Here is a 23,031-nt window from a genome sequence, read left to right as displayed (position 1 = left end):
TAATAAGCAGAATGTTCCATTTATGTAAACGTTCAAAATGCTGCAGTTGCAATACATTAACACCATATCTACAAAGCCAATAGAACTACATAGCCAAAACCCACTGGTCTGAGATAAGCTGAAACTGAATGTGACAAAAGGCCAAGACTGGCCAGATTCCACTGACAGAGAGAAGAAAAATGAGCATTTTCTTCCCTATAATTTGACATTTTTGCTACAATTTTCATAACTTTTGGCAAAGGAAGAATAAAAGAGCTGACTCTGAAAGACTTTTGTTTGGACTTAAGAGATTTCTAATGTATGAAGAGACATCCAAGAATCTTCAGTGAACAGTAAAAGTCATATTTTCATTTAGTTTCCATTGAAGGTCACATTTTCTGCTGCTGAATGCACTCCTCAAAGAATGACAAAATTCCATAACCCACCAAATTATCTTACTGCTCTCAGTAGTGGCCAGAGACCACAAAGCAGTGTCAGCTGTGCCTCAGCCCATCTGCAAAGCAGACCTTGCCAGTATTTATCCTCACTGACAAGGGATTTAAATATTCCCTGCAGTCTGCAGACAGTTTGTCTGTGACCTCTTTATTACAACTGTGAGACCACATTTCATAATAAGAATTTGCTAGTTCAAAGTTCAAAATCACAAATAACTGAAGACAGATTCCTGCTCAAAAAATGTTGATTTGTTTTGAGAATTTTGGTCACATACTGTTGACTTCAGTTGTTTTCTAGTTCTTTTGTTGGTTACTATGAGTGGTAAGGAATAGCAGATGAGGCATGAGTTATTATTCCCTTCATCAGGTGAAATGCAGCACATTTCTTTGGGTTTGAGCTCAGCAGATTTTAAATAATTCACATTAATAAAAGAGCAGCTTTGCAAGTTACATAGATTTGGGCAATATTCAACAACTTCTGAAGCATCTCACACACCTGAAACATCTGTGGATAATATTTGTTATTTTCTACGAGCCGATGGAATAATAAAGAAGCAAAAAACTTCCTTCTAGGAGTTACTCACGTGTAAACTTTGAGCACAAAGTCCTTCTCTTCCTTGATTTCTGAGATGGACTGGAGCACATCCATGATGCTGAGCACTGCACAGCCATAGGGGCGCCGATAGTGCAAATGGGGGGGCCCTTTCTTGGAGTCATTGAGCAACATGCGACCTACAAGGAAGGGGATTCAAACATCAGGGATGGACACACAGCCACATCCTGCCTGCTGTGTTCATTACCCCTCTGAGAACACACCCCCAGGACACTTTCAGCTCCAGGCTGACACTCCTGCCTGGCTCTGGAGGAGCTGGAGTTGGTTTTCCCCCAGCCCCACGTGCTCGGGGATGCTGAGCTGGACTGGCACAGCACCAGGGCTGCCTCTGCAACATCCCCCTCTCCAGGAGCCTGGGGGCAGCTCTGGGAGGGGACAGAGGCAGGACAGCTGCCTCACACTGGCCAAAGGGATGTCCCAAAGCACATGACAATAAAAGGGGAAGGAGGGGCGGGGACATTTGTCACTGCGGGTTTGGCTCTATACAGATTGAAGCCTGCCCTCCTGGCTAGTGACTGGACATGGAGGGCTGATAGGGAAAGAAGGGAATGAATCTTTTGCTTTCCTTTGCTTCTGCTCATGGCCTTTGCTTCATGAGACTGCCTTTATCTTCACCCTTCTTCCATATTATTTACTCCCCAGCTCCATCCTGCTGAGGAGGGGAGTGACAGAGAGGCTGGGAGGGCACCTGGTGTCCACCTGGGGTCAACCCACCACAGCTTTTCCCTCTTCAACTTTTCAAACCCAGAGGTCCACTTGAACCTACACCTCATTCAGCCAAAAACAGTCAAGGGCAAAGTGAACAGTGCCATGTCTGGCCAGCTTTGATTTGTAGCTCCATGACACGTATTTGCATCCAGCTGGGTTGACTACAAATCATCTGTGGATGAGCCAAGAATGTGGCTTCTACTCACCAGTCTGACCCACACAGAGATTCATTGTGCTTCCTTAGGGTGCACTATTTGCACAAATTCTCATTAAGGGAATTCATTATATATTGTATATAATACATTTACTATTATATATTGGTTATTTATCATGTTTGGATGGATCTTTCTTGGAGTGCAGGAAGGAGAAATCTGAGGTACAAAGCTGCTCAGTGATTGACTTCCTATTACTGAGGCAGTTTTTAAATAGATCAGAAGATGCCAAGGCCAGAAAAATCACTGTGATAATCAAAGTGAACTTGTAACATTACACATAATAACTTGCCCAGCCCTTGCATCAAAGTTAATACAGCATCTTTCTACAAGCTTCATTTATCACCTCAAGTGATAACAGAGCAATTCTGATGTGCAGGCTCTTATGACAAGGGAAGTCAGATAATGAAACCCCGGCCTCTCTGACACATCTGTGGCTCTGAAGGCACATTGCCATTCCCAGGACAACACACAAAGCTCTGTTTAGAGCTGCTGTACTTCAGAAAAGATGTCTGTGGCTGGTAATGGATGTGAGCAGTCACTGGGCTGGCAACAGGCTTGAAAACCCTTTCCTTGCAAACACTGCCTGGCCACTCTTCAGTCACCTGAAAACCTGAAACACACGAATAGCACAGCACTACTCACTTGTTTACAATAATACAGCTGAGGAAACTGTCTTTGCTGTTCCTACTATACACTGTTAACATTGTAGGCCCAATATTTAAAATAAATTTTAGACCTAACACAGGTTAAATATGTACTTGCACCACAGAATCCTACAGCAGCAAACAAATCTTGATATATTTTTGTATATAATCAACCCCTGATTTTCTCAATGCGGATGGTCAAACATACTGATGTCCTGCCCTGTAACACAGCTATATCACCAGTAAAAAGATCTCATTTGAATTTTTTAAACATTAAGCAAAAAGCCTTTTTAGTTTGTCCCTCTCCTGTAGATGTGGTGTTTAATCGAAAATTCTATTTCAGACTCAGAAAAACAAAATCACTGTTAAACAGTCATCAGTAACTTTCTAACACTTAGCTCCATATGGTCTGAATGTCAATCAATCTATGACTGAGTTTTCTAAATGTATAAATCATTTCAAAGTCAGCTAATTAAAACATACATTTAAAAATACTTTAAGAGCTCTATTTATTACATATATTTCAAGCATTAAATCATACTGTACCTATTCGGATTACATGGGCAACTATGTACAAATCCCTCTTCATGTCCTTGCTGCTGAGATCCTGAAAGATTGCAAAAAAGAGACATTGCAACATAAGTGCCTGTAACCAAATGTGGATGAAAACTCTGAAATCCCATGTTACAGAAAAGCAGATTAAGATTTTCAAAAATGAGCTTCAAGAAAAACCAAACAACAGGAAAAGGAGAACCTACAGAAGAGCAAAAGGAAAGCTGAATTTAATGAAGACAAATAAGTATTATTGACTCTGAGAAAAAATTCAGAAAATCCACATAGGAGACTTTTCAATAATTCATTACTGCAGCATTTTGCATTCATAAGTCAGAAGCCACCTTAACTGCAATTTCCTTGATATGTTGTAGTTTTCACTGATAACTTCATAAACAAACAGCAACTTCTGAGACATTCCTACTGCAATTTTATAATTTTTTTTACTGACAGGAAAGGTCTAAGAAATGTTTTTCCCTAAAAATCAATTTTCCCTATGCCACTCACCTCCCAGACAAGATTTTAAACAGATACTGTGTACCAGGAGAATATTCATCCTTATTTTAGACTGATGCAAAAAGGCTCCTCGTGCTCTACAGCAACAGCTGCTGCCTCTTTCTCTACTAAGTGCTGTGATCTCACTGTCAGGTACTACTTACACAAAAATTAACTGGAACAGTCTTTGATTCAGATAAAATCTCATGGTTTTCTTTAAAAAGCTCCTCAACTACATGGTATTATAACCACTGTAAAAGGAAATAATGCTATTTTTTATATAAAGAAGGGAGGAAATTTAAACTGTGGACATCTTAAGATCCGTCATTCCTAATCTGAACCAACTTAGAATTAAAACCTGCCTTTTACTGAAAGCTAAAACATGAACCTTAAATCACACAGGGAATTTCTTTCTCATGTGACTTGAGAACCCAAACCTCAGCCAGTGAGATTAAGATGGCAATGCAACTCCAAATTACAATAGAAGATGGCACAGTGACTCAGAACAAGGCATAAAGGGAATTTATCCTAAGGAGAAGTTTCAATCCCTTCCCAGTTGTGTTATATTGCTAAATTACAGCAGGCAAGTAATAAATTCATGGCTGTACCTCCTTGCTCTCTAAAAGCACCTCTGCATTTCCCTGGGCAACATATGCAGGGAGCTGGAGAGCCACTGTCTGGGATGCTGCTAACCAGCACATCTGTCTCTCCAGGGCCAAAAAATGAAGCCACATTAACCATCCTTAGCATTTCCTCCTCGGGCTGGATTCTGCTGCTGCACCAAGAAGGGAACACACTTTCTAGGCTTTCTCCATCACCCAACATACCAGGGTAACATATGGTAGCCTTTATCTTGCATGTCTTGGAGACATGAAGTTACACATCGAAAGGGATTTGACATAGTTTTAATCTCAGTAATGCCTGACAAGACATTTCAAAAAGCAAAAAAACTTGAAGGTAATACTTAGTGCTCGAGAGAGCAATAGATTCCTGAAAATGTCTGTGCTTTGACAGGGGGAATTTTATTACACCATCAGATTACCAGTTCTAATTAACAGCAATTTAAAGATGTATTTTTTCAAAGGGCAGCTGTCAAAACATCAGAAAAAGGCAGGGCATGAACATATTGATGGGTTCACACTTTAGTTGCTTCTCCAATTTCACAAATACACTGTGTCACAGCAAAAGGCAAAAAATGTGGGCACAGATGGCCTTGCATTTCAGTTTGTATAGCAGTGACTTTTCACAAGGCAAGAAATTCTTACTATGACATGGACCAAACAATCAAAAGCCCCAATCTCTGTGAGGAAGTTTTCAGAGAATTCCTCTGCAGAGAATCCATGTACATCTCCTAGGACCAGGAGAGGATAAACTACATTTACTGGTTATTCTTAAGACTGCATCCACAGGGTGGCTATTTCCTGCACCCTTCTGAGCTTCCTAAATGATACTGACTGATACACAACAAAATTTCATTATAACTCTAACTGAATGGCTTTTTAGAAAATCACCCCTAAATTTTCCCAGCTGTACTGGGTATGGAAGAGAGTTACTGTACAATAATGGTTAGTTCTTTACAATGCTGGTTTCTAGAAAGGTCTGCTTGTGTGTTAAAAAACCCAAATATCATCACAACTATCCCCAAACCAATGGAATCAAGGATACCTCTCTGTCACTAATTAGTTATTTAATTCAGCTGCCAGCCTCATAGGCCACAGAGAAAAAGGTATTTAACAAAAATAACAATCTTATACAGTATAGTTACATTTTAATTCAGACCCATGCACAGATTCTAACATGCACAAGGATGAGGTTTCCTGAGCTTTGATCTCCAGAGCAAGCAGTTTCTCACCTTTGCTATGACATGACAGCAGATGTAAAACCAAAGTCTGGGTAATTTTGATATCTTACACAAGGAGACAGCTGAACCCTTTGAAGTAATAGAGATAGCAGAAAAATCCAGGGATCCCTTGAATTATCTAAGATATGGGCTGCTTGCCTTGGGGGAAGATTAGAGTTTTTAAAAAATACTGTGGTATGGTGAGGGAGGGCAAGGAAATAAATAAATAGATTTAAAGTAAAGGTGAACATAAGCTGGGAGCAGACCTGAAAATCACAGAACTATCTTATCTTAGAAGCATTTAATAATTAAGAAATTATGATAAGATAGAACCACTGCAGATAAAATGGTTATTCAAAAGAGCAAATATTTATTGCTCTTTTACTACACACTTTGGAAAGTTATTTGAACACATTGATGAAAAATACCATTTTAGCAGCGTGAGGTTTTTGGCACAGATAATTTCTCCAATTATAATTCCTGTTACATAGAGTATACATTCATTATAATTCTTGTTATGTGGAGTACACATTTGATAGCAGATGAGTGAGAGAGTCTAAGCATCTCCACCAGCCAGTGATGGAGTCTGAGCACCCTGGAGAGCTGAGACTGCAGCAGCTTTGGAATTTTTGCATCGTGACAGGAAAGGGAGCTCAGGAGCTTTCTCTGGTCAGGACTGGGGCTGTACTGGCAAACGTCTGCAATCCCAGAGCTGGCTGCTCTTGGACTAGACTGGCCCTACTGAGAATATGCAGCAAGTCTCTCCTGGAACTGTCTTATGGCCCTGGCTGTAATTTATAATTATGTTTTAAAGGGTGAAAGGGCTGGTTTGCAGATCACCAGAGCAAAACTGTTTCACGGTGTTCACCACACAGAGAGAAACAGGACACTTGTCCCATGACCCCAAGTCATGTGGCATTGGTGAGGCTGGGGAAGTTGGATGCTGAAAATCTTTTCCAAATTGATGAACCTCAGAGGTCAGAAAGTGCCAAAGCTGATGCAAAGTCTGTGCTGCCTTTTGTGAATATTCCTTAGGACAGCTCCTAATGCTGCACTCTAGCCTTTCATCTGACTCAGACATGAACCTTAACCCCTGCTGACCTTCTCTCAGCAGGGCCAGGCTCTGGGTTTCAGTCACCATCTCTGGGGTGGCACTGTGACCTCTGCTGATGTTTAATCAGCTGACAGCACTTCACTGATGGCACCAAAACCAGAACTGCTACTGATGTCAGCATCCAGGTCAGTGCTACTTTTGGACTGCATCTCCTAGATCCAGGTGGAGATAGAACTGAGCATCCTTACACCTGAATCTATTCTGTTCCCTAGGAGGAGGAATTCTGCTGCCTTCCTTAGGGAGAGAAGGGAACAGTGCTGGGGACCATGCCTCGTTCAGCATCCAGCCCTGCCTGACCTCAGACAGTGTAACTGCCAGAAGCAAAGCCCTGCCATCTTTCTTCTTCACTGAAGGTAAAAATACTTCTGCTACAGATCTTCCATCATGTGCAGTAACTAAAGGTGAGTCACGCTGGAAGGTGTTTATCACACTTGAGATCTGAGATTCCTTACAGTTATTCTGTGAGGAGCTGTTAAGTTTCAGTGCCTCCAGATTTTCATATTCTTTCTGAGAAGTAGCAGATAAAATGATGGTCTGACACTTGATTCTGAGGGAATTTTAAATACAACTTAAGACCAGAGCAGAAGGGAATTCTGACAAGGGCAGGTAGGGACAGGACAAGGAATAACACTTGTCTGGTTTTCATTCAGAAAAAAGTGCCTTGTTTTATGTTCAGGCCATCACGGCCTTTTCCTAAGCTCTGTTATCTAAGCACTGCACATCCAATGAAAATATTAAAAATTTCAAACTATCTGCAGGAACAAATGCAAGTACTTCAGAATATTCACTTAGCCATAAAAATAATATAGAAGTACATTCACTTTCTGTATTAACACTTAGTCAAAACTGTAACAAAACTATTTCTGTTCTACTGATTATATTGGAGAAGAAGATCTGAGTTTGCTTCCCCTCAGGAAACCTCCAAGCCCACCCCATGAGGGGAGAAGAAAGGGAGCAGACACGTACTGTGAAAAGTGCACACATTCGATCGATCTTCTCTGGATTCCTGGGGCCTCCGTTCTTGTTTAACCTCACCATGAACCTCTCACTGAAAAAACAAACAATGGTAAAAAAACAATGAGCTTTTCCTATATATAGTTCAACAGAAAAATACTGGTAGATTTGGGTTTTATTCAAAAAAGATGCACTGGTTTCTATAATTTCAAAGTCTATTAAATTGTATTCCCTGGTTTATACAAAATTACACGGAATAGCACAGATTTCTAATAGTAAGTAGTCTGCATGTGAAAACATTGTGTTGATGCATATTCATGATGCAATAACATTAAAATAATGTGAACATAAGAAGCACAGAAGCTGTACACATTACAAGTCCTCCAGGCAAAGGCTAAGGCAAACTTGCTGAGGGGTACGCTGCCTTTGGTAAAACTGAGTTCATTAAAATCCACTCAAAACTAAAAGTTACAAGAATACCAATTAAGCAATCTCCTTCAACATAGAACATTTCTAGAAGAAAGACACTAATTCAAATACATTAAGATTCAATTGATATAACTCTTACCAATCAAATTTAGCAGTCCTTTGATGAATAAAACCAGCACATTTAGCCAGACTGCAAAATGAACAATCCTCACAATGCATGCTAAGACATGGACATTCATATTACTTCTTAAGACAGACAATTTATCTGTACAAGTAAGTTTGATGAGCAGTTTTTTCCCTAGTGTGCAACAGTCCCCTAAGTATTGACCACAGTTTTCCTCCTAGATGTCCACAGAAATAAAAAGAGAGCACATCATTAAATCTTCCAGTAATCACAGATCCTTTCAATCCTATCCAGTACAATTGCATCAATTCCAGTAACCTTCATTTGATACATTTGCCAACATATTATCCACCACTGGCCTGAAGAAAATGAAAGCAGTGTCCACACGACCTCTTTTGGCAGCTTGCTCCAAGGGCCACTCATCCCTGCTGTTAAAGCACATGGGTCATGGGAAATGCCTGATTTCAGTGCACTGCCACTGCTTTTTGTCACCCTGCTGCGTTAGAGAGCCCTTCAGAGAAGCTCATTTCTCACAGGGCAGGGATAGCAGTGATATCCCCACACACAAATAAGCAGTTTAACACTGCTAAAAATCCAAGAAAAAGTGCTGGAATCATTTTGTAGAACTCACCCACAGTGAAATTTTTCAACAGCGTTTCAGGAACAGGTTTAAAGCTGTAAGATTGTAGCAGTCTGATACTGGGACCATTCACCATAAATACTCACACATCTGGGGGTACCACACAGGTGAAGCTGAGCTCCTGCTCATCCTGTGATTTATCATCACCTCTTGGCCATTCCACACAGCTTTATGCTGTCAGGTCATGTGACCTGTCCATTATAAACACTGATATATTTTCAGAACTATTACTTTTGTTCAGATGGTCCTTAATTTTTTCAGCATAACCCCATACATCTCATTATACACCTTGGCATGATAATTTCTGTAAGTTAATGATGCTCAGCAATCAAATCATCCTCTCTGGCTGTTTCACTCTCCCTGTCACTCACTATAACTCCAATCTCCTTGTGTCCCACAGCCCTATTCAGTTATTTTAATTAATTTGCTACTGATGCTTTTCACCTCAGAGACTGCTGAAATGCCACAAAGATATCCATAAGAAACAGACATTTGATGATTCTTTTGAGATGTCAGTAAGTTAAGAACATTGTACCAAATACTTTAATGGCATGGTAAAATCCATTCTTTCAGTAAGAATTTTGTGATGTGTTACATAGAGAGCAGGATAACACTAGAACCTCACAACATTACACTGACAGTCACATTACAACAACATTACATCTTCATAGCTATCTCTATCTACCTAATACATAAATCAATGTGTTACATCCTGTATTTTAAATTTCCAGTAAGATGTAGTCTTGAACTTTCAAAACAGGGTATTTTTTTAGTGTTCTTTCTTCTTTTATTATTATTTCAGCTCTAATGAGAATTTCATTTCCATACAGGAGGCTGAATGCAATACTGTATGCCACAAAATCCTGTGCAGACTGTCCCTCAGACAATGGCAGGGAAAGGGCTGCCAGGTCTTTGAGCTGAGCTGCTTGTATAGATTTCTTTCATTAACAAAGGCTGTATTACTTAGTGTGCTTTTAAAGAACCCAGAGACTTGAGACTCACTTGATGGTCTCTTGCAAGGTTTTCCTCCATTAATAAGTTGAAATATTTTGAAATTTGCAATTCATCTTTTCCTTGCTAAAGCCATGGAGAAAATCTGGTTCCTGACCCCCTATTCCAGTGTTTTTCAAGAAATGAAGCTGCCCCCACCTCTCTCACCTGCCTTTTGATCACCTGTTCCCTTATTTAAGCACCACTGCAATAATAACCTTCCTTTAATTTCCAGTCTTCCCTTGAGTCCTCCTCTTGAGCTTGTGTGAATAAATAATTAAAGGGACTTTGAGCAACTGCAGCATTTGAGAACTGTGGAACAGGAAGAGGCATTTGCCCACAGGAGACCCATGGAGAGGAGGCAGTGACAGGGCAGCAGTGCCAAGTGGCCACCCCAAAGGACCAAGCCAGCTCCAGTTCTCCCTCTTTTCCTTGCACATCACTTCTCCTAAACTTGTGGGTTTGTTTCTCATCTGCAGCATTCCTCTAATCTCTGATATTGCTACTGCTCAAGAACTTTTACTATTATTGTCCAATTCTATTATTATTCTGCTAAGGTCTCACTGGTGCCAATACTGTCAGGATCCCTGCAATGGTCCATGGAATAGGACTGGAACCTTTTTGCACTGGTGAACTCACATGATGAACTAGTTAGTCAGCTGCTCCCCATTTTACAACTGCAAACTTATTTCTATGTCAAAGCAAATCCGGAAGAATAACCCTGTTTCCAATCACCTGAAAATCCACTGCCTTCATCTATCACTGCAGGTCTGTTTTTAGACAAAAATACACACATTTAGGGTCAAGAAACTTAATATCAATTCAGTATCTTAATTTCTTCTTTTAAGAGTTATGTCCTTGGAAAAAATTGAGTCTCCAGTGTGTCTTTTCCTCAAGCTTATCTTTTGCAAGGACAGGGCATGTACAGAATCTAGGCAACTTTATGTCCAGTTTAGTAAGACTGAAATATGAAATCTGAACAAACTCCATGTGGAAATTAATTAAAAACCCAGTAATTATAACTGCCAGATGAGTGGTGGAAATTAAGTATGGGGGGTACTGAGATGCAATCTGACTGCTTGATCCTACTGCTGCCCAACCTCACAACCAAAACCAACACCAACAACCCAATAAAAGTTTTAAGCTATTCTGAATATACACCAAAATCAGGGTTTATCTCATAAAATTAGAGATAAATGCATCATATAGAGAAAAAAAAATATTATTTTACCCTGCTGAGCTCAGACCCAAGACATGCCACATCAGAAGCAGTATCTAAAACAAAAGCTTATTTATTCCTCTTGCTCCTATATGCTATAAGTAAGCTCCAATTACTCTAATTGCTGCATCTCCTCCTGTGCTAATTCACATCATAGTGAAACCACCTCTTGTGCAGCACTAAGCCAGGGTTTGCAATCATTCTCATGATTAGTAATTGCTATAGCTCCTCAAATATAAGAATCACTGCTCTAACAAGCAAAGTCAAACAGCTTCTTGTTCATTCACTTGAAAAGGAGGAAAAATGAAAGGAGTGTAGTGTCTCACTTCTTGGCTGCCCCAAAGTGACTGAAAAGCAGGACCATACTGAACTCTGTAGAAAGGAAGGAAGCCATCAATAGTTTGGGATGTTACGTTTCCAGCATGAAAAAGGGGGCAAACAGGGACAAAATTTACTGTTGGGTGAGCAGAGTGGCACTATGCCCACAGGGAGTTTTTGTTGTTGAGGTTTGTTTGTGATGTCCTCTGCACAATGTGTGAAGATGACAACAGAAGGAGAGGGCTGGCAAAGAGCTTGGGCTGGACTGGTGAGCCCCTTGTATTTATTCAAGGACAAGTTTCATTACTGGGGGTGTTTCAAGGCAAAAATCCTGACTAAGCATCAATTTGGGAATGTAGGTACAGGATTAATAAATGCATCATGCTGAAGCTGTGGGAGTATGCAGAGAGGCTGCAGATCAATTTTCTGTTTGAATTGGAGACTGGTGATAAAGAACATGGATAAAAAAATTAATTCTTTAACAAAGTATAGGAGAGTGGTTTTCTGAAGCAGGGAACAGAACCACATTATTGTTTCAATCTCCTTAGGCAAAAACCTCACGTCTCATACCCTTCCCTTGCCTTAAATAATAGTCCAGCAGCTACTTCTCCCAGAAACAAAACCTCCTTCAACTCTCTTCATTCCAATGTACCACTGAAAGGGAAAAGGTACAAATGCTCCCTAATTTTTCTTCTTTTCTTCAGTGCTTCTTATTTCCAGAGAAAATAGGGGAAACACTGAAAACCCCCAATATAATTAAAAATACCTCAGTCCTTTCTCAAAAGGTGTATTTAATTGGATTTGCAGAATTTAGCATGTGACCAACCTCTGCCAAGAACCCAGGTTATTTTAAAAATAGATATTGGTCCATGATACACATAGAATTGCTCAGGTGGAGGGGTAATGTGATAGCAGAAAAGATCATATAACAACTTGTATTTTAGATTTTGATCTTGGTGTCTCCCCAGGTTTCTTTCTGACACTTTTATTACCATGCAAAACCTTACCTGAATGCAAAATACAAACTCAGGAACAAAAATCTGAAAATGTTGCTACATAAGCCAGAAATTTGCAGGAATAAGCTACAAACACTTGTCTAGCTAGGACAGTTCATCTCCTTTCAGTCCTATTGGTTTAAATAATAAACGATAAGCATGATATTATTTCATTTCTCCCCTGCCCCCCTCCCCAAAAAATCTCTAGTCTCTTCTTTAAAGAAAGTTAATATGCCTGACAATAATTCTAGAGTAACATCTGAGCTGGCATTGAGCACCATAAACATTTGAAGATGCTACTGTAAAAGCACCATATTTTGTCCCAGATAAATCTCAAGCTCCACACAGGCTATCCAGGAGAGATCTTGGGATGAGCTGGTCACTCTATGGCAACTCAACCTTGCCAACATTTCCTTTCAAAATATCCCAGTCTTACTGTGCACACCACATTTCAGGCAGTTTCTTCATCAGTGCCATCAAACACTGCATTCTTCCTGCTCCTGTGTGTACAAGCTCTACAAGGACAGTATGTTGACCAGATGAATGGAATTATGTTAGGAATTACTGGTATAGGATCAAAGCATTTTCTTAAAGCTGTAAAAAAAGGAGCTTGTTACAAAACATCAATTAAGTTAGGAGAGAAACACAACGAAAGAGATCCCTGGGGCTTGGTGGGAGAGAAAACTGAACTGCAGTCTCAAAACCTTATAGTTTGGACAAGCTAATATTTGCATGGTTTAACTTGGGAAACTGTTCTGTATGAAAGAGGAAGTGCACTGACCCAGCAGAGCAGAAGTTTTAAAGCCCCAAGGCAGCAGCTTTTCAGAAAGCAATTACTGCTCCCCACCACCCTGTTTGGAAGCTAAAGGAAAACTGGGCTAGACTGGCCTGGCTTTCCATTTGTGCTGCACCCTGCAAATACAGCTACTATAACCACATGAGGTTTCCCATATTTGCTTGCACAACTCCACACAAGGAAAACATAAGGCTTCTTTTCTTTCCATTGGCCAAACTGGAAATTGGAATTTGGAAATTTGTCCAGATCTCTCGAGTTTGTCAACTCCAAGAATATTACCAGTGTCAGTGATTGAAATGGTCATGTCAGGACAGCACTGCAGCCTGATGCTTTTCAGAACACCCTGGAGGAACTTTCTAAAAAGGAAACAAGCCTCGCTTCAGGCCTTCTGAACTTTATTTCATGAACATGGTCCCATGTTCATGAAGAAAGCATGTACCTATACTGACATTTTAGTGATTTCCCATTGTGAAAAATAATGGGTTTTACTCTTGAAAGATGATTTAATAAGTAGGAGTATCCTCTGAAAAAGCTTTTCAAGTTTATTTTCTGTTCAACATGATTATCTTTTAGAGTTGCTAATTTTTGCTTATCCTCTTGGGATAAAATCCAGATCCTTACAGCTGCTGTAAGGTTGGCCTAATAACAAAATGTCCCAGAGCTCCACAGAATGAGTCTCCATGCTCAGTGTGAGTGCAAGAGGAAGACAGAGCACATACAGAGAATGGACCCATGTCTGTGAAGAACTCAATTCCCACTTCCAGTGTAAAGCAACAGCATCTCCCAGATCCCAGCAGTGTTTGAGCAATCCATCATTGATAGTGGTCACTGCCAAGCCCTGGAGACAGCAGCATCACCTCTGCTGAACTTTCAGTTTGCTCACTGTCTCAACAGTGACTCATAGATGATTTAAAAATCTTCCTTTTCAGGCGAGCGCTCACAGAGCGTGTTTGGTTTTTCCCCTTTTCTTTTGTTGGGGGAGGCAGGAGAGCTCTTTCCCGAGCTGTGTTATCCTGCAGCTCTGCAATAACCCCGCTTTTACAAACGACCGAGGCACAGTACACTGCTTTGGTTTATGGAGTGTATTTTATAAAGACATCTTAGAGAAAAGAACACCAAATCTGTGAGGGAAATGAATCTGGCCCTGAGAAAACGGCTCCAAGCAACACAGTTTGTTTCCCAGCAAATTCAGGCTTAATGCTCATGAATTATTAAATTACCACATTGGCGAGAAGCCCTGGGGGAGGATTACAGAGCTTACAGTAAGACTGTTACTGCAAACACTGGGTTTCCATGGAAACAGAAAATAGTGACAATAACTACCTGTCATTTCTCTTGCCACATTCAAGGGAAAACCACCAAAATGTTAGTGTGTTATTGAGGTTTGCAGGGGAAAGGGAGCTAAGCACCAATTACATTCTCCTTGGCTTCTCATGACTCTGCCACACTTGAACATTCGACACCATCATGAAGATTTTTCTGTTATTTCCATCGTGAAAGGTACATATTTTGATCCCTGAAAGGAATTCTGTCAATTAGAAAAGGCTTCTATAAAAAAAAAAGAAAGAAAAAAAAAAGAAAAAGAAAGAGACTTCAGTCATCTAGAGCAATTCCCCAGGGATGGTGATTTTAACTAATGGAAGGCAAAGCAGGCTGACCTGCCAGGTGGCAGGTGAAGGAAACTTTGCAGGGAAGACTTCTAATTTTGGATTACAGGTATTTTGTAGAATAAGGATTTTATCACCATGTCTACCATGGAAGGACCTAATGTTTCTGAGGTCTGATACAGAAGCTGTCACACTTAATTCTTGCTCCACAAGAGCTTTGCACAGGACAATTTCTGTCAGGAACACAGAACTGGCTTTTGAGGGGGAATTTTGCTACAGAAAGACCTCAAGTGTAATGAGAGGATTCCATACACTGGGCCTTCCTACAGACAGAAAATTACTTGGAAGTGCTTTCTCTGTGCTCACTTACACATTTAAACAGCACAGATTTCCCTGCTGCCCCTTGAGTGAGCAGAATTTCTTCCAGCTGTGTGTGTTTATGACACACTGTCATTCCTCACCTGCAGGAAAAGGGAAGAAGTTCCAATGCCTGCAACTCATTGATTTCTTCCTGTTAACAACTAAAAAATCAAAACAACTCTACAGAAAATTCTCTATCCCTGACTATTTGTACATCATATTTGACCCCCAACCCAAAAAGCTCCCACTTGTGGGGAAAGGAGGATGGTGGTGGTGAGAAATACAAAATAAGATGGATATCTGTAAAACTTCCTGCTTTGGAACAGCTACATATTAATAATTCCATAGGAGCTAGGAAAAATAGTAATTTTGTAGAAAATAATTAACATCTTTAATAATATCACTTACATCTCTTACAGCAACTTTCATATACCAATCCAGACAGCAGCAGTTTCTTTTGCATACACTATTAACAAGGCAGAGAATAAACAGCAAAAACAGGCAAGTGCAGATTCCAGAGAGAGAGATCCCAGGAATGAAAGTCAGCAACCAACAGAGAAAATGAAAATGCATTACTCCTCCTGCGTTCTTTTCTAAAAATCTACCCACCAAAAAACCTTTTAAAATACTCCACAGGTTTTGTCTTCAGTGATGACAAAACTTGTGTTTTTCAGAAGCTCTATATTCTATCAGAAAGGCTCTTTGTCCCAGCTGTCTGTGTGCAGCAGACTTCACAGATCTTCCATGGTCACTGCAGTGACCAGAACAAGGCCATTGCTGTGGGCAGCAACATTCCTTAATGTTTGTTGAGGTTTTGGGGAAGTTTGCCTCGAGCAGGATGAAAAACTCATGCTGCTACCATTACTATTGCTATGAATTATCTATTACACAAAACTCAGATAAATACTTTCCTTGAAATACTAAAGCCACAGGAAACTAAGGTACAGGAGGAGCTGATGGAGGATTAGCTATTCTAACAGATCAGATTGCTAGAAGACAGGTAAAAATTGAAAGATGGGCTTTTTTCATTACTAAGCAGAAAAAAACCCTAATTTGTTGGTAAGGTTAATCCATGGGAAAATTTTCTGAATATTAAAGAAATAATTTGGTGTGATACAAAGTTATTTTTTTTCCCAGCAGACAAATCATTATACTGACAGCGAATGAGATAACTTTTCTATTTTAAAATAGCTATGCTATTAAAAATATAACAAAAGGAAAATCTAGCACATATTCACAATTAAAATGAAAATACAATTTTCTACTTCTTTACATAGCAACTGGCAATAAAGGAACAGGATAATATTTTAAAGCAATTAACTGGGAATAAATGCCCACACATTGTCCCAGTATTCCTGGAGCCATTACTTGAGAAAGAAACAACAGAGAAAGGATCTTCAGGTCAGTCCCATATTCTGAAAGAGAATGCAGTCAGACTGGTTTGACACAGTTTTTACTGTGGATCCCTCCACATTAATTAACAATTTCTCTTTCAGCTACTCAACTTCAACCATATTTATCTACCCAGTGACCCTTCTTTCCTTTTTCTGACCTTATTAATGCCAGTCTTGCTCTTTTATTTCACCTGCCCCACTCTCTCCACTCCCAGCTGCCAGACCTCCCTCTGCCTGAGCAGAGCCTGGTGTGTAGAACTTGTGCAAGTTCTACAGCCCTGGTTTGGGCAGGCAGAGATGCTCTGTACAGGTGCCCCTGCATTAAGAATGTTGATCCTGCACAAGGACTCAAAGCCCTTCTTGGACAGGACTTGAGGGAAATTTGCCATTGCATTTCACAAATTGGCTCAGTGTTTGAAATGGAAGCTCCTGAGAGTGGTAATTGTCTGCATTAGCAAGTGCTACAGGAAAATTATTCAAGATGGCATGTGTAAGCACAATGTAATTTTAGCTACACTGTTCCTGCTAACACTTTTTTAGCAGCTGATATACATTCCTATTGACAGTTTAAAAGTAGAAAAAAAAACATGGCTAAATGATGATGAGAACCATGGAGCTAAGGGCCATCATTAAATACAAACAGAGATGAGGGATTCTTGTCAAATTTGTCAAGGTAACCTTCAGCAGCTTGGTACAGATTTGTATTCTGACGTCTGAATCTTGAATACTGTGTCTCAGAAACTCCTACTACAGAAAGAGCAAAAATCAAATCCCCTGCAAATTCATCATTTCTAAATCCAGTGTTTCCAAGTGGTGCATTTCATTTTACTCAACCTAAATGCTGGCACAAACATTTTATTTTTACAGACTCCCCTGGTCACTCAAGTGCAGTTTTGTGACTTCTACAGGACCAGGTTGTACAAGAAAGTAGCAGCTTGAGAAAACTTCTAACACTCACACACTAGTTAAACCAAATCCAGTTTGGTCATGCCCCAGAAATTTACTTGTTTACAAAGACACATTTATATGGACAACAATGTTCTCTAATATTTTTATCCCTTTAGTATCTTGAATTATTCACACATTTGTCCATTGATTTTTATCACAGAAAATAATTTGGCTGGAAAGTGTCCCAAGATCCAGAGATGAGTTACAAGTGGGAAATCAGTATCTCCATTACCTCTGCAGTTACCAGCAAACCCCACTGCAGAGCAGTACTAACAGCCAAACATTGCCACTGAACATTTGACTCAGCCCTGAAAAATAGGGGCAGATGATTTTATGTCAGATGACTTTTGAGCAGCCGAATCCAACCACCCTGCTGTAGACCCAGAGCATTTTTTCAGCCCATAATTATGTTTCCAAACCATGTTTCTCTCCAGAGAACTGCTTTGTCAATGGTGCTAAATCCTGAAGAGAAGACTTGGGACAGACTGTACTGCTCACATTCTCCCCACCACCCACCCACAAAATGAGAACATTTCCACAAAAAACATCTTTCCGTATCACCTATTAGCAAGAGCTTTAAAGAGCAAGCTTATGGTTTTTTTTCTCATTTTGGCTACTGCTTTGAAATTTTAACACTGAAAGAGATGTTTCCCAATCAGACTCCCAGCCTGTGTTGCAGTGGTTGCAATCCTGGCTCACCCCAAAGACATGGCAGATATTTAAAAGAGACACTGCAGAGAACACCTGGTCTCACAACAAAAGGTTTGAGCACTTTCTGTATGAGAAATGCCCACAAGGACTTCCTGAGTGACTCCCATCAGCAGCACCACGGGCACTCTGCACATCTCCCAAACCCCCAGTCATGAGGAGGTCGGTGCTAAAATGGGAATGGCAAAGGCTCAGTAAGTACAAGGAGGCAGGTGGAGGATTTACCAGCAGAAATATGCACAACACCATTTTCCATGCATAATTTCTGCTTAGGCCCCCAGATCTTCAAATTCAATCACATCAGAGCTTCTCTTTTGTTCTGTTCACTCTCCATAATTAAGGATATTTCTAGATGACAAGAAAATTTTAAATCCCAGTGGTGTGTAAAATAGGGTAACTGGTTGAAGACGCAGGCAGAATGAAAAACACACATGTTTAAACATAAACTTTATAAAGAAAAAGTAAGACAGAAATTTATTTATCCTTTTCCATACTCAAAAGGCTGAGGGAACTGGGATTGTCCAGCCTGGAAAAGAGAAGGCTTCAGGGTAACCTTGTTGCCCCTTCCAGAACTTGAAGGGAACCTACAGGAGAGATGCAGAGAGACTCTTTACAAGGGCTGGATGAGAGGACAAGGGGGAATGGCTTCACATTGAGAGTGGGTTTAGATGAGGTATCAGGAATAAATTCTCCCCTGTGGGAATGGGGAATGGTGCCCAGAGCAGCTGGGGCTGCCCCTGGATCCCTGGCAGTGCCCAAGGCCAGGCTGGACATTGGGGTTGGAGCAGCTTGGGACAGTGGGAGGTGTCCCTGCCATGGCAGGGGTGCAATGAAATGACCTTTAAGGTCCCTTCCAACCCAAACCATTCTGGGATACTACAACAGTTAGTGGATTTACCAAGCTCATTTTCAGCAAAAAAACCCACTATCATACTTCTGAATGTGTCATTTTTCTAAGTTATGCATAATTCTATGCATTTCTGAGAAAAAAGTTATTAAATAGGTATCTAAACCTTCCTGCTTTACTGAATTTAATTTATTTTCACCCATCAAAATCATGCTAAAAATGTCAAAAATGTAAATATATCTCTTATTTGTTGGATCTTTCCAGCACAAATAACACTCTGCATCCCTTTGTCTACCAGTTTCCTCTAGAGCAGTTACACCCAGCCTGTATCTTTTCATTTTATCAAGTTTAATACTTCTCCTCTGTTGAGGCAGGACATGCATTGCCATATAACAGAACAAAATTAGTCAGCTCTGATGTGATTTGTGCTTGTTTTGCTTACCATTTTTGTTAGCTTCTTAGTGCTAACAAGTAGTTTATTTGCCCCACAACTTTTCACATTTGTCATCAGACTGCAGCTGACCTTCTTAGGGAGATTGAGGCAAAACAGCCATTAAATACTCCAGCTATCTTGGAAACATCTGCTCATGGCTTAATGTCCCCTTTAATCTGTTCAGTTATTTCTTGATTTGAAAAAAGGGTTTTTTGCTGGTAAAGCATTATAGAATTTGTTTTTGTCCTTGATGCCCCCTGGTAGTTGTATTTTTTCTACAGGTTTCTGTCTCTTCCAATCCTTGTTTGTGCAATTTCATTTATCCTTTTTTATCCCAACTCCATTTCACCACAGGACATGATACAGACTTTCTGTTGTTCCCATATATTTAATCTTTCCTTCATACTGATGCAATTTGCTTTTGTGCTCTTCATCAGTATCACTGAGAAGCAGACAACTCTCCAATGTCTTTTCTCCATATCAGTTTACCTGTGTCTGATCTTTATTGACACCATCCTCACTGAGTTCACCATCTTTACAGTAACATTTTCTTTGCTGCCTTTTTGATGTTACTCTCAACTCAATCATTCCATGAGCATTCATGCCATGGTATGTCTCACAATGGGATATAATTACTGGGTATAATCCAAACTGGATCAATTATCACATCATTTCCCAGTAACTTCCACTTAGCAAACAAAGTGAGGTATTAAAGATGAGTCACAAAGTTGCTAGACTAGTGGCTTTTGTATGCAAGAAAAGAAGAAACCCCAAATACTTTAAACCAGACAAACTTTAATCCCCTTTTATCTGAGCCTTCAAGTTCTATTTACTTACAAGTATTACCTTTTCTATTTCTGTCAGACTAAAACTGAAGTCACTTTTTCCTTGTGTTTACCTCTAGGTCTGACCCCTCTGATGGCAGTGATGTTATTCCTGCTGTCCATAGCTCCCCACTGTCATCCTTTGTCTGTTCCTCCTTTGCTGACAGCCATTAACCACAGGAATATTTTTGTATTCAGAACCTGGGAGCCATCTCCAATGGCATTTCAGCTGCACCTCCAACCTTCTGATTGCCAATCCACACCCGGTGCATGCTGTTACTTCAGCCCTTGAAAAACACTGGAATTTTCAGCAATTCTTCACTTCACCTGCCTGGGAAATAACTCTTGGCAGCAACAGGTTCAGGGAGGTTTGTAATCCAGCACATGCCCAAGGCAGTAATGCTGAAAGACACTCAGCCTCCAGTGTGAGCTGCTTGGTTAAGAAATTTATCAACCTCCAGACTATTTCAGAAGTCAATTTGTCCCTTTCATTTAGAGTGCAGTGTGCAGAAGCCTTGCTTGCCTTTTTTACCTTAATGTACTATTTCCTGAGAGGAAAGAAAATGTTTTAAAGTAGATATAAAAACATAATTCTAAATTTGTAGCAATGTGTTTGTGTCTGTTTTCTGGTTTCTTCTACAAAACAGAACTCAGCCTCGTTACATATTTCTTCCCCAACACTCTTTGGGATATAAGAAAATGTAAAAATTATGTTGTTTGCACCACAGCAGACCACTGATGCTCAATGCAAAGAGCTAAGCAATAACAACTGTTTGCACAAAAAAACATTAGTGTGTATATATTTAAATTTGCCTGAACCACTCTTTGTGCTTTTTCTCATTACAACTATTATTTGCTTTTTTTTATCACTGGCAAAACCCTTTCCTTAAGGTTCTCCACTCAGTGTTTACCTATAAACTGCAACCCAAAACAGTTTGTCTCCTTTCAAAGCAATTTCTGCTGGCAGCAACTGGTCTGCCTGTCCCTTCCTCTTCCTGGCAGCTTTTCTCACCTAAATTATTTAATATTTTACTCCTTTGCAATAGGAACTAGTTAGGTAAATTTTTTTGGGTTGGTTTTCCATTTTCACCTTTCCCTCTTAACAGCTATTTTCTGGTAATTCTCTCAAGAGAGTAATTATAGGCATGTCCTAAACTACATCAACTGGAGTGTCCAAAGAGCTGCAGAGATGGGAAGGGTCTGGAGGGGAAGCCTTAGGAGGAGCAGCTGAAGGGTCCTGGTTTGTTCAGCCTGGAGGAGACTGAGGGGAGATCAGGGTACCAATCCCTGCTCTCTGTGCCCAGGGACAGCAGGGAAGGACTGGAGCTGTGTCAGGGAAGGTTTTAAGCTGGATATTAGGAAATACTATCAAGTCATAAGAGCTTTTTAATATCTCCCCAGATTTTAGTGGGGTATACTCTGAAGAGATACAAAACTGTTCTCACTTAATGTGAGCTTTCTTCCAAAGAGAGGAAAGAACATTGTAAGGCTCTTTCCTCACGTTGAAACAAATCTAAATCTAACTGCTGAAAACTGGGAGAGTTTTGACTACGGCAGCAAGGGACTGTCAGGACATGCTTTTACCAAAACTCAGAGCACTGCACAAACATGGTGTTCTTCAGATCAGACCAAGCTGCACTTGCAAAACTTCCAAGACACAAAATAAATGCTGCAATGCCCTTCTACATACTCTGATGTTTTCAAAACACATGCTTGTAAGAGAAAAAGCCAGCCCATCTCATGTTTGCTAACACTGGCACCAATTAGTTCAATAAACCGAGAGCACAGACACAGGGATGAATGTTAGGAGTTTATGTTGAGAGCAATACAACAGTGAGAAAAAGGTATTTTGTGGCAGGCCTGGAAGGCAAGGAGTGGAGGAGAGTTACAGAGGCACACAGCAGTCCCTTCTCAAACCAGCCCCACAGCCTGGCCCTGTCATTATTTGTGCTTCTTAACCAACAGCCCTAAGGAGGAAGCAACAAGACACCAAGACCTTCTGTAACGTCTGGAGGCAAAGTCAGAAAACTAAAAAAATTCAACTATTCCGTGCCTTTAATGCTTCACTAAATTTCCTATGCAAAAACCAACACTTCTGATATTCCCAAATAAGGATTGCAGGGCCAGCAACTCATGATTTACCAGCTCTGTCCTTCCAGCTGGGCCACAAGAATACACCACATGTTTATCTCCAACTCTTTTCCTAGGAAGCTTTTTAGCTGTTTGACAAATTCCTACCTGATCTGTTTGCCTTCCCGGACATCGTACAAAGAAAAAAAGACATCAGTGTCCTCTCCAATGGTGTTGTAGGTGAAGCTTTTCAGGCTGAGGAAGAAGTGATGAGGCACTGGCATCCGACAGGCTTCTCCGTGCCGCTGACGGATTGTGTCCACCTGATCCAAACCAGGGAGAACCATTGGCATTTCTACATATTCTATATTATGTATTCTATATACTTCTATGTATTCTATATACTTCTATGTATTCTATATATTCTTCTAAATAAAGGACACCTGACCAACTTGACCATTTTAACTGAGAACCTGCTCTCCTCTCACCATCAAGTTTAATCTCAAATATATTCTGCCTCAGATATAGGTGCTAGATTGAGCTTTCTGTCTCTATTTATAACACTTCTAATTTGAATGGACTGAGGAAACTGGGATAGCCAAGTAGATGCAAAATAAATAGTTTATGCATTGAAAATCTGATTTTATCAAATAAACCAAGTCAATCCTATTTCTCAAATTTTGCCTTGATTCTGGTACTGAAAATGAATTTTAAGACTGGTACTGCAGTGGTTCCTGATGATTTCCATTTAAAGCAGATG

The 23,031-nt window shown here is 40.2% G+C and overlaps 1 protein-coding gene across 1 annotated transcript in view; it reads right to left on the bottom strand.

The window, feature by feature from the left end:
* Positions 1-22,555, bottom strand: part of DOCK3 (dedicator of cytokinesis 3) — a 105,123-nt gene extending 82,568 nt beyond the window's left edge. The window contains exons 1-4 of the mRNA XM_062500450.1: positions 22,440-22,555; positions 7,582-7,663; positions 3,161-3,221; positions 1,019-1,166 (exon numbers count right to left, since the gene is read on the bottom strand). Coding sequence (XP_062356434.1) covers positions 1,019-1,166; positions 3,161-3,221; positions 7,582-7,663; positions 22,440-22,555 — 407 coding nt within the window. The remainder of the gene's footprint in view (positions 1-1,018; positions 1,167-3,160; positions 3,222-7,581; positions 7,664-22,439) is intronic.
* Between the last annotated feature and the right edge of the window lie 476 nt (positions 22,556-23,031).

This window comes from Cinclus cinclus, chromosome 12 (assembly GCF_963662255.1).
Source record: "Cinclus cinclus chromosome 12, bCinCin1.1, whole genome shotgun sequence".
NCBI lineage: Eukaryota > Metazoa > Chordata > Aves > Passeriformes > Cinclidae > Cinclus > Cinclus cinclus.
This window is presented reverse-complemented; position numbering and strand designations above follow the sequence as displayed.